The 13,201-nt window shown below is 41.1% G+C and overlaps 1 protein-coding gene across 1 annotated transcript in view; it reads right to left on the reverse strand.

The window, feature by feature from the left end:
• Slc1a1 (solute carrier family 1 member 1) overlaps positions 1-13,201 on the reverse strand; it is a 78,031-nt gene that overhangs the window by 15,200 nt on the left and 49,630 nt on the right. The window contains exons 3-6 of the mRNA XM_059253772.1: positions 5,869-5,961; positions 5,022-5,136; positions 3,531-3,573; positions 2,065-2,160 (exon numbers count right to left, since the gene is read on the reverse strand). Of these exons, the coding sequence (XP_059109755.1) occupies positions 2,065-2,160; positions 3,531-3,573; positions 5,022-5,136; positions 5,869-5,961 (347 nt within the window). The remainder of the gene's footprint in view (positions 1-2,064; positions 2,161-3,530; positions 3,574-5,021; positions 5,137-5,868; positions 5,962-13,201) is intronic.

Genomic DNA, 13,201 nt, shown 5'->3' on the forward strand with positions numbered 1-13,201 from the left:
TAGGATTACAAGCATGCACTTTACCATCATATCCAGCTTTAATTTAATTAGTTGACTGAAAATTCTTCTTCCTAAATTTCCCTCCTCTCCCACTTCTCTCTCCCACTCTAAACCCAGAATAAATATTTCCTCTGAGACCATTCAGAAGTCTACTGTGGGTCTAAAAACTACAAATGTGATTCTCTTGAAACCTTTCTTGGTAACTTTATAGTCTGCTCTTTTGACAAAATCTGTTCTGAATGGAGATGAGGCCAGTGTGTTTCTTAATTGGCAAAACATGCATGAGTTTGTTACAGAAACATTGGTGGTACTTGATTCTGGAGTGATGCTGGATTCCATGAGGGAACCTGGCACACATGCCATGCGGCCCTTCTGAAGTCTAAGATGATCCGGATTCAGATGCACATACAGGCAGAGAGATTCAGGCAAGGAAGCAGAGGCCTGTATTCTGTGTTTATAGCCTCGCAAACCTAAAGCAGTCCCCAAGGTACTCAACTGTATGGAGTGGCCGAGGTACAGTGACAAGGATCATCATTTTCTTTCTATGAATGGTTGATGTTCCTTACTCCTGGTAGTCATGTTCTACAAAGTCCCCATGGAGAAATACACAGCCTTGTCAAATCATTTGTACCAAGCAATCAGTGCATGACATTGTTTAATGTGCATTTCTGTTTTAGAGATGATTTTCTATACTGTGGTTCATTAACATGGAATTCACAGCTAACAGGACTATACTCACGCCTGAATGAAGCTTCTTTAACACACACATTTTCTCTGCAAAGTGTATCACTGTGTTCTTGTACTTAGAAACATTACAGAGCATTTTATTACTATGCTTCCATCCATTTTATATAGTAAAATCAACAAATAGCCAATAAAGATATGAAAAATGTGTAATATCTTTCACCATCAGGGAAATACAAATTAAAAGTACACAGAGAGTCCATCCTACCCCAGTCATAATGGCCGCTGGTAAGAAGACAAGTGCCGGCGAGCATGCAGAGGTGGAGCAGATATAATCTAGCAGCCCCACCCCTGGGCACACCCACCAAGTCCCTGCAGCACAGAAATATCTGCACATGGATGTTCACTGCAGCACTAGCCACAACAGCAAAGACAGGGACAGGCGCTCACTGACAGATGAAGGGAGGAAATGTGGTGTACATACACAGTGGAGTTTCTTTTCATCCATAAAGATGAGGGAAATTGTGTCATTTGCAGGAAAAAGAAGTATACATGGAACAGAAACAAAATATGCCAGACTCAAAGATGAGGGAAATTATACCATTTGCAGGAAAAAGAATGATAGATGGAATGGAAACAAAGTATGCCAGACTCAAATATTGCATGTTTTCCCTTATATATGGACTCTAGATTGGAAAGTCTATAGGGCTGGGCAGTAGCTTAGTGGTAGAGTCACACACACATATACAAATATGCATATCATATGAGAGTAGATGGGATTCTTAGGGAGGACAGAGCCAAAAAGATTATGGGAGTGACTATAAACAAAGTGCACAAGAAATATATGCGTACCCAAAATTACAGCCAGAGAGAGAGGGAGGGAGGAAGAGAGAGAATGCATTGGGGGAACTAGCTCAAGGGTAGAATGCTTCTCTGGCATGCAGGAGACCCAGTGTTCAATTCCCAGTATCCCTTACCACCCACACACATACATAGTCAGTGGAAGAGATTCTCAATGCAATACAGGACAAACTAAAACAAAGAGACCACAAAAATCACCAAGAAAATGCACAAAAGGAAAACTGAAGTGGGATAAAACATATACCAACATGGATGCATGTTTATTGAATGAAAACCAAAATGAATTGACATATTGTAGCCTCATTCAACCTCAGTTTGGACTCAGGTACTGTGGGTGACTCAGTTTTGTGCCACTCTGGGGCGGGGACTGTGAAATATATCTGGGCTGCAGACGCATTTGGAGAAGAGGTAAACTCACAAACAAGGATTCTGTGAATAATAAAACTGAACGTCTTTCTCCCTCCTGCCACTCAAGACTGGCACATGCCTGCCAGGGAGGGGTGGGGTGGCAGATGGTACCTTAGACATGGTTGTCATGGCGGTGGTGACAGACACCTCTGTGGCGTTCCCCCCAGGATCACTGACAGGCTTCACTTCTTCACGCTTGGTTTTGTACTGCACATTGGAGAAAAACAATTGCACAAAAAGTAAGATTTTTTTTTTTTTTTTTTTAGTATCCAGTTGGGGCTACACCACAGGGATGTTAGTTTGGCCAAGTAACTGTCATTTAAGGTTCTACTGATGGGGCTTCTGTTGCTTCTAGCTTTTGATGATCCTTCCCAGAAGGCACTGGGATCTAAAAATCCAAACCCCCAGTCTCCCACAACTGCCATTCAGTAATACTAAAATGTTCTCTCCCTTTCACGATAGGGGGAAATGAATGGAGATATAATGCAAACAGAGGCAGGTTTTATCCGGAGGTACTTTCGCAGACAGGGAGATTCCTGTCAACCATTTTTTTTTTAAACTCATCATTTTTAATCTGGAAAAATAATCTTAGCGATTTGATAAAAATAGTCACGATGACTAATAAGTTCCGAGAAAGGTGTAACTGAGTGGTTTGTGTCCAAATCAACAGTTCCTCCAGGGCTGCTCTGTGAGTGAGATTTCTGTTGAATTTCTCCCGTCAGCCAGCCCTGTTTGGTCCCGTGAGGCTTCAATCATGGTGGCTTGAGAAAAAGCTACTGTATTATGATGCTAGGAAGAAATGTCCCCAATGCAGAATCTCTGCCAACTCGAAACCCTACAAACGACCACTGTAACTGAGCTGCAAAGGCATCCCTTAAATAGAGGTAGTTCTGTTCCTGGTGGGGGCTACAGGGTAGCAATGCAATTGCCATTTTTGTTGGTCTATATAGAGGTCTCTGTTCATGTAATTTATGTAAATGAATACAGCAGTTTGTGATCTACTCAGCTGTCTTAAGGAGCCCAGATAAACAGAAAAGGGGTTTTAGTGGCTCAAAGACAATGGTAAACATTCATTAAAAAAAAAAAATTCTAAAACACCCATGGCTTTGCCAGGGAGCTCCAGCAATGGACACCTAATGATAAGGAAAAGACCCAGTCCTGGGTGGGCTGGTCAACACGGGGTGAGTTAGACGGTCACCATGAAAGGGATGGGAAGGACGAGATGGACAGCTCTTCTGTCCACTTCATTACATCTGCAAGAAGTCCAAGTTCTTTACAAATATAACGTGGCTCTCCAAAATACAAATAAATAAACAGAACATGTTGGCAGACTCTTGCTTTTCTCTATGGGAAGAGAAGATCACGCCTGAGAAGAAAACTCTGTCAATCATGGCACGCATTTCACGACAGCCCTAAAGACAGGAGTCATCTGAAAGGCCATCCTTCACAGGTGTACTTTCTGCTGTCAAGTTTTGATGGGGTCATTTCATTTCTTGTGTCACTGGAGAAAATGAAGTCTCAGTGGGTTGGGTTGTGGAAACACAGGGGCAACTCAAGAGCAAAACCACTGATGTTACCTGCTGAAAACAGGCTTGGACCAGGTTCTCCGGGAACATGTTCCTGTTGGCAACACGGAAAGAATGATTATATCAGGGAAACGGATGGTTTGGGTTGTTAAACTATAGATCGATAGAATTGGGGATAGCATAGGATAGATTCTCCAGTTTCTCTTCCAGCTTCTGCTTTGCATAGTATCCCTTGATGAGTCCCCCTAGTCAACTTCCACTTAACAGATTCCTTAAGTGACACCCTTGCTGTTCTTGGGGAAACACTGCACAGGCAGATGGATACTCAGAGTTGAGACAGTTGTTTGATTTTCTGTTATCTTTCCATTTTTATAACAGTCTGTCATATTTGTTCTTGAGTACTTAATGCCAGTTGCAAATTCTGTCATAATTACCAAATTAAATATGTTAACTAATAAAATATGGGTGTGAAGAAAACTGTATGGACCCTATAAATAGCTAAGTTACATGCCTTGGAGACTCAAGAAACCCAAGTGACTGTGTTTTCTGTGGATAAGTTAGGTATGGTAGGACAGTTGAAATATAAAGAGAAAACTAAAGATTTAAGTACTTGGCTTTCTTGGCAATGTCTCATGATTCAGTTGCTCCATTCTATGGAAATGGAACCTAGTGATTCTAACTATGCATTTATAAGTTAGCAAGTTCAGCAGAAATTATATGAAATTACAGTGTACGGTCACAAGTAGAGCCAATCATAATCCCCAAACTGCTCAATATGTATATATCCTATAATTTTTTTTAAACATTTGTTCTGCTTAAATTGATACTTTCAATTTGTTAATTTGCTTGTGGCACTGATCACTTTAGAAAAGAGGGTTTTTCTCTATAATTAAAACATGAATTTCTCCAAGTAACCCCCAGAACTGGCCACCCACTTCTGCCCAGCATCTTTATGTAACAAGGGTATTTCCTGCATCTCGGTCCCTGCTAAGTCCTCAGACAGGGTCCTGTTCTATCCATGGCTTTCTGAATCATGCTTGGCAAGTAGAAATGACCGGCAATATAATTTGTAGGATTTATGGCAAAATGAAGATGCATATTAATTTAAAAATAATTTAAAATGTTAAGATATTGGACTGAGGGGGATGGTTCAGTGGGTAAAGTACTTGCTGCATGAGCCTAAGATCTGAGTTCAAATCCCCAGAACTCTTGTAAAGCTGGGCACCGTAGTACATATTGATAATCTCAGTGCTTATATGGTAAAAAATGGAGGTAGATACAGGAGAACCTCCAGAAGCTGAAGGGCCAGCTGTCCTAGCATGTACAGCACAAAAGCCGACAAAAAGACCCTCACTCAAATAAGGCAGAAGGAGAGGGTCAGTTACTGAAGTTGTCCTCTGACCTCCACGTATGTGCACCATACATACACTCATTTAACACACACCTACAAATGCTAAGACATCGGAGCATTAACTCACTCATGCAGCCTTGTGCAACTACACAGACGACCCATCCAGGAAATCACCCACCAGCAAGACTCACCTGATCAGGTCCAACATGGCGTCCACTGTGCTGACTTCAGGGGTTTTGCCTGTCCTGTTGATTTCAGTCACTTTCTGAGTGACACCAGGTTTGATGCTCACGACCAGCACAATACCTATGGCCAAGGACAGTATTCACAGAGAATTAAAACCTTCCAGGGCAGCTGGTGTCCTGGGGTGGCCTTTAGAGAACCAGTTGACAAGGTGGCCAAGGCAATACTGTGACATGAAGGGCCCCAAGTTCCCTACAAAATGCTAAGCCTTAGTTACTATCTTACCCTGACCCCCACTGAAGTGAATAAATGCATGAACAAAGAAGTCTTCTTGCTTTTCTTTTTAAAGAATGAGTGACTTCCTAGAATTGCTTCTGGCCACCCTAGGTTTAGTCTTTCTCCTGTTTTTCAGTCCTCAATCAGCCACAGAACAATTTGAAGTAAAGGCACTTCATTTGTTTGATGCTTTTCTGTTATTCTACCTGCAGATACATGGCAACCTTTCCAGAACTGTCTTCTAATAATATTCTACTGCTCCAGATTAATGATCTGGTTTAAGAACATAATAACTCTTGGCCTTACATTTTTCTCCCCAATGATACTGACAGGGCACAGAAATGTCACTTTCTCTCTGTTTCTTATCAGAGACTTTGATACCCAGTACTAAGGTCAAAATTCTGTCCTTACAGCATTTTGTTCACATAAAAGGTGTTATGCAGACTCAAAGGCATCAAAGGCCTAGGATAATCTGACAATATTGCTTTATGGCTAAAAATGTGCATTTTAAGATGCCCAATTACTTTTTGAACACAAAGTTACAAATACATAGAGGAAGGAGTTAGAAATAAGCATCACCGAGGATCACAGCAATGATGGTGGTGCAGAAATAATACACCACGGCGCGCAGACCGATCTTTCCAGATACATTGGAATCCAGTGCAGCAACACCTGGAGGGAGAGGGGAGAAAGGTCAAGTCACGTTAAGGTCAAAAGGCAGATTTCCAGCACAAGGGACTCTAATAAAGAGCTGTGAGGTGCATCTCACACAATTGATAAGATGTAGCAAACACTTTAAAATTGCAAGTGCAGAATTCAGAAGTGGAAGGCCAGTGGGGCACAAACTCCCTATACAGCTCATTTCCATGGCCATGGCCTCTGGTTTTCTTGGGGTTGGTCATAAAATAGAAAGAGTCACCCTTCTGCAAGTGATGTATGGACACTGTCAAGATCTGAACATAATATCACTCAATAGCAGAGATAAACTTCCTTTGAAATTCAGCATTGAGGAACCATTTATCTTGAACCAAGTTAATTATCTTATTGTACAGTGGCACTCATGCAAATCACAGTTGTGTTCATCTGTCTTTTCTATCAGGAGACTCAAGCTGAGAAGATAACATCCACCCATAATTATTAAGGTAATAGCTACTGACCACCCCTGCCCACAAACATACTTTATCTCACCAACTGTAGTTAACATTCTACTAAATTTTCTTCTCAAAGTTTTGTAAACATAATTTTATAGTTAACATAAAAGTATTCGTCTTCACTGTCACAAACTTACCCTAAAGATAATTTAAATTGGTATATAATTGTCTGACATGTACCGGGCAGTGGTGGCACATGTCTTTGATCCCAGCACTCAGGAGGCAGAGGCAAGCAGATCTCTGTGAGATCGAGGCCAGCCTGGTCTACAGAGTGAGTTCCAGGACAGGCTCCAAAGCTACACAGGAAAACCCTGTCTCAAAAAACCAAACCAAACTAAACCAAACCAACCAACAAACAAAAAGAAATCACCTGACATGTGGCTGGACTATAATGTGCTTTTTGGTCCCTTTTTGTTGGATCTTTAGATTGTCTCTGAACCTAAGTGTAGGTGGAAGTTTCTCTCCTGCTTGCCTGTTCCCAAATACCCAGCAGCAGCTTCTCAAATAATTGACTTGGAGGCTGAATATTATTTATAAATGCTTGGCTGATAGTTCAGGCTTATTACTAACTAGCTCTTACACTTAAATTAACCCATAATTTGGGGCTGGAGAGATGGCTCAGGGGTTAAGAGCACTGGCTGCCCTTCCTGAGGTCCTGAGTTCGATTCCCAGCAACCACATGGTGGCTCATAACCATCTATAATGAGATCTGGTGCCCTCTTCTGGCCTGCAGGCATACATGCAGACAGAATGCTGTATACATAATAAATAAATTAATTTAAAAAAGTAGAAGAGGTTGTTTTTACTCTGTCTCGAAAAACAAAAACAAAAAAAATTAACCCATAATTCTTATCTATGTTTAGCCATGTAGCTTGATACTTTTTCTCAGTGTGGCATTCTCATGTTGCTTCCTCTGCGTCTAGCTGGTGACTCCTGACTCTGCCCTTCCTCTTCCCAGAATTCTCCTAGTCTGGTTGCCCCGCCTATAATTCTGTGCCTGGCTATTGGCCAATCAGCGTTCTACTAAACAAATTTGAGTGACAAATCTTTACAGCATACAAGAGCATTATCCCACAGCACTCCCTCCTTTTTTTTTGTCTAATTAAAAAGGAAGGTTTTATCTTTATGATAGTAAAACAAAAACAGTTATTAAGTAAGAATTACAGTAACAATATCCAATCATTTGCATTTGACAAAATTAGAGAAAATATTTATCTATCTTACCTTGGTGAGTATAAGTTTTGTATCTAATTTACTTTCTATTATAACTAAGGAAAACTATAACTATTAGTTTTCAACTCCGTCAAAGACCCCAGAAGAGTGAAATGTTACCTAATGACAGGGACATCAGGCTACCTGGACAGTCGCCCAAAGTTCCTCTGTAACATTGGTGCATCCATCTTCGGCCTACAGGCCTAGCATATCTGACAGACTTATCTGTGAAGCAGGATTTTTGAAGGATTGCCCCACCCTGTCTTGGCAAAGTTCTGCAGTCACTTTCTTTTGTGTCCAATTTGTACAGCATGCGGTCAGTAGTTGAGGCAAGGGCACTTTCTTTGCCCACATGGCTAGCTTTTGCCATAAAGAAAACAAACTCCATATGGAGTTTCTTTCATGCCCATCATCCTCTTTAAAGTAATTGGTGCTGCAAGAGCAGATGTGTCTCACTGTCGAGAAAAGTCTAAGTTCTTAAAACATTTTAAATGCCATATTCTGTAGGTCTGTAAAGTGTTTGAAGATTACCTATCTGACTGAAATACATCTCTGTATGACTTTGAAAACATACCTAACACGACATAAGTTTGCTGTTATAGATGACTATTAATCTATTTCTTAATTATGTATTACATTTTTATTATTTATTTATTATTTATTTATTTATTTTGGTTTTGCAAGATAGGGTTTCTCTGTATAGTTTTGGTGCCTGTCCTGGATCTCGCTCTGTAGACCAGGCTGGCCTTGAACTCACAGAGATCCGCCTCCCTCTGCTTCCTGAGTGCTGGGATCAAAGGTGTGTGCCACCACTGCCCGGCTATATTACATTTTTAAATGAGCTGCATGAACATAATACCCTAAACAAGAGTAGAAATATACATACAGTATAACAAAATTAACTTTAAATTTGTATCAATAAATCAAAATCCATACTAGTGTAAAATATGTAAGATTAATAGTTTTTTTTGGATTAAAGTAGAGTCAATAATCTACCCTTTTTTCCTATCATTTCTGTATCCCCCCCCCTTTTTTTTTTCAGAACAAGTTCCCTGGATCTAATCTCCTTTGTTTAGCTTTTTTCCTGACCATTATCCATAACAACTTGTAACCAACACCCCTAAACAATGACCAACATTCATAATTTATTTTTGGAAATGTGGGCATAGTTCTCTAGGCTACTTCTTGATAATTGAGGGGTGTTGTTAATCTTATGGGGACCCTGAGAAAATTTAGGATTATGGTCAAGTCCTGACTGGAGTAGTCTGTGAGGCTGGATCATCTCAGCCAGCAGCCTTGAATCCTTTCTGGATGCAGAACTCAGAGGAAACTGCAACAGATGTGCTCTGAAACACTGGATCATCTGGGCCATCTGTTCCCATTGGAGATTTTTCAGGGGTTCTTCCTCAAACAAACCTAATTTTTCTTAACACAGAATGAATCCACAGCCTCTTACTTCCTGTGGAAATAAAAGCATAACCTCTTCTCCAAAGTAACATATCTTTTGACTTAAATTTTTAAGTTATTTTCAAAATATATAGGTTGGATTAATCCAGCAACATTTATAATCAAATGTCTCTTAGCAGCTGTTGCTCCTTCCTTAGCAGTCAAACAATTCAAAGACAACACAACAACATACAATATCCAGACTCTCTGTGTATTTTCCATCTTTACATAGCTTATTATATTTTTATTACTCTATTTCTTTTCTAAGGACTTTCTCTACCCTTTTTTCTTTTCTCTCTCAAGCCTATGTATATTTTTAAACACATTGTAACCCATTTAGAGGTTTTTTTTTCCCATCTGAATCTGTTTTATTGTGTATCTGTAATCATTTTCTGAACATTACTTTAAGCTGCCAAGGGGCTAGGACCAAAGCAACCACCCTGGCTGCTGGCTCTCAGTCCTGCAGGCAGCGGCTGGGAGAAGCCTTTTGACTTTGGAAATCTGTCCCACCGCTTAGCTCATGGTGGCTGGCGGCCAGCTCCATCTCTCAGGTAGCTGTCTGGAGATGCATCATGCTGTTGATGGCACAAGACTGTGAGACTAGGAAGCCCAGTGGGGCTCCGTTTCTGTGCATTCACAATCTTTTTAAAGTTTTTTCAGGTCCATGTGGATCAATGTCTAATGGTGGGCACCAAATATAGCTGGAAGTTTTCCTGTGTCCCACCTGGCCCACAGTAGCTTATAAAATAATCACTCAGAGGCTTAATGTTAATTACAAACTGTTTGGTCTATGTCTCAGGCTTCTTGCTAGCAAACTCTTTCATCTTAAATTGACCCATTTCTATTAATCTATGGTTTGTCACATGGCTTTGTGGTGTTACCTGTGTTCCATTACATCTTGCTCCCCCTGCAGCACTCTGCATCTCCTCTGACTCCACCTTCTCCTTGTCTCTCTCTTTGGATTCCCCACCTGGCTCTATTCTGCCTTGCCACAGGCCATAGCAGCTTCTTTAGTAACCAATGGTAACAACACATATTCACAGGTACAGAAAGACCATCTCACAGCACCTAATACAATAATAAACCATAGTAATTTCATTATCCACCCTAACATATTTCCCAGCTCTTTTCATAATTTCCAAAATTATTCCTAGATGAACAAATGTATTATACGTGTTTGCTACTGTGAGATACCTCAAAAACCTAAGACTGGAAGGATACAAATAATTTCTATGGCACTGGAAAGCCAAGAGACTTAATGGCCACATTGTTAGGTCTACTTTCAAATAGTCTTAGCTACCAATAAAGTAACCGAATGTTACCTAGTCTTGAGAGGTTTGTCTGAAGGGATGGTTGTATTACAGTAGAAGGCATCACCTGTCTCTGCTAGAAACACATCTCTCTATCAGGGATGCTTACCCAAATGGAGTCAATTGATGTTCTCTGAGTTTCCAGGAGAGAGATAGGACAGATTGAGAAACTTTCCAGCATGCTGTCATTTGGAGGTTTCAAATTCTACACTGCCTGATTTCCAAGCTGAGAATCCTATTTTAAGCCAAAGTATCAACATAGAAAATGATTTTGCAATTTTAACATGAGTTGTCCCACAACTGTGTGCAAAACCTGGAGTTCAGGGCAGCAGGAAAAGGGAAGAGGTTGTCACAAGGCAACTCCAAAGGGAAGCCATTGGAACTGAAGGGCTAGCAGGATGCACAGGTGGCGTTCAGAGGCATTCCTCGCACCATAAAAGACCTACCCATTTTCTTAAGTGGCTGGAGGATTGTGCTCCTCATATTTCCTGACACATATCTGAAGTGCAGGAAAACTCTACAAGGATGTCATTGCTGTTAGGGTGACAGAACAAGTTATTTCTCATTCTAAACAACTGTCTTTGACCTGTGGACTGCCCATCTGGAAGGTAGCATTTGGAGAAGGCCTCTGGCCTTTAGCATCCACCCAAGATGTTGTTAAGGGTCCGTTCACCAACTTCCAGGACAAGACTAAAATCCAGACATCCTTGTGGTGATATTGTGTTTTCCAAAATATTGTGCACCCTAATAAATTTATCTGGGGTCAGAGAACAGAACAGCCACTAGATATAGAGGCCAGAAAATGGTGGCACACATGCCTTTAATCCTAGCATTCCAAAGGCAGAGATCTGTCTGGATCCCCATAAATTCAAGGCTACACTGGAAACAGCCAGGCGTGGTAACAAGAGCCTTTAATCCCAGGAGTGATGGCAGGAAGCAGAGGTTTAAAAGGCAGTGAAAACCAGGAACTAGCCTGGTTAACCTTTTAGGCTTTTGAGCAACAGTTCAGCTGAGATTCATTCCGGATGAGGACACAGAGGTTTCCAGTCTGAGGAAATAGGATCAGCCGAGGAACTGGCAAGGTGAGGTGGCTGTGGCTTGTTCTGTTTCTCTGATCATTCAGCGTTGACCCCAATACCTGGCTCTGGGTTTGTTTTCATTAATAAGAACTGTTAAGATTCGTGTTACACATCCTAGAATAACCTTGATATCAGTCTAGTCCTTTGTGTGTGGGGGGAGGGCGGGGGCGGGAATGGAGTTTGGTGTGCTGAGGAGAACTTATTTTCCTGACAGTAAGGCAATCAGAAGTAGCAGTTGCAATAGTAAAAACAACCAAAATATCCAAGAGAGCTGAAGGCCACAATTCAAAAATGAATGAGCTTGTCTTTATGGAAGATGTCACATGTACTTTACAAGAGTTTCAATGTAATCATGTCTTAGGCTTTGTTGTGCACAAAGGATTGAGTTAATTATCACCAGAAAACTTCTTTTCCCAAATTGTGCTGTGCTTAAATATGCCTAAAATAAATTACTGTGAGTCAGACTCTCCAACTTTGAACCAACGTTGGCTACTGAGTCGTATTGAACTAAATTTCCTTCTTGCCCTCCCTGGACCAACACCCCCTGGACCGACAGTCTGCTGGTCACAGTGTTTGCAGAGACCCCCACATGGGGCAATCTCATCCCTGGTTCCTCCATTTTTCTCTCTGTTTCCTCTTCCCAGGAGATGAAATACCTCTCACCACCATGAGTTCAGTGCCTCAGCCTCGACTTTAGGACTCAGGCTTTCTAAAAATGGGATTCTTGGTGGAAATGTCTTAAATAGATATATCCCAAGTACCTGCAGCAACTCTCTTGTGCTCACCCTTTGGAAGAGCTTGGTTACCATTTTTCTCATCTGTCTCAGTTATGAATGTTTCCCAGCCAGACAAAAATTTTGCTAAAATCAACAATCCTACTTCTCTATATTGTCTACTCTCTCTACCATTGTAGTTATAAAAAAAGGGAGGGTATCACAGCCCCCAAACCCAGGCTTTTGGATGACTTACAGTGTATCATGTGTGGGGAGGCGTTTGTTGGTAACTACTATAGAGAGAAGGAACATGGGGAAAACAGCTATATGTTCAAAACTATCACAGAAACAAAGAATTTAATGAGTATGAAACATCTGTCTGGATACTATAAATACGTCATATCTGTAGGAGAAGAAGATGATGATGATGGTGACCCATACTGTCTTGAGCAATGACTGCACAATGATCACAGATACCCTTTAAATCTCATTTTAACTCAATGAGGTAGGCATTATTAGCCCATTTTTAGAGGGTGAGTCTTTGGCTCAAATGGGATATGCAACATGCCACCAAGCTATGGATATGAGTGGTGGAGCTAGGATCCCATTCTCATGCACCACGACACCTCAACTTCTTCGGTGTGCTATGAAATTCCAAAGCAACACTGCCCCATGTACCTTCCTGTGCTGTGGAAATTGTGTTTACCTTGTCCACTGAAGTAGACTCGAGCTACATGTGGCTAGCGAGCACTAGCCAGGTGTCTAAGTAACTGAAGCACTGAATTATAATTTCACTTAATTGAAATTACTCTCTATTCAAATAGCCATATGTGGCTCATGACTGTCATGTGGACAACACAGCACAGTCTCCACACCTTACCAGACTGTGCAGCATTAAGTGGGCACTCAGCCATGTCAAGGGAACAGACTTAGACTTAACTCCATTAAGAAAACTCCTTGAACCCACTCCACCTTGCCATCATAGGGGCAGTGGAGAGGAA

This window comes from Peromyscus eremicus, chromosome 1, assembly GCF_949786415.1.
Source record: "Peromyscus eremicus chromosome 1, PerEre_H2_v1, whole genome shotgun sequence".
Classification (NCBI taxonomy): domain Eukaryota; kingdom Metazoa; phylum Chordata; class Mammalia; order Rodentia; family Cricetidae; genus Peromyscus; species Peromyscus eremicus.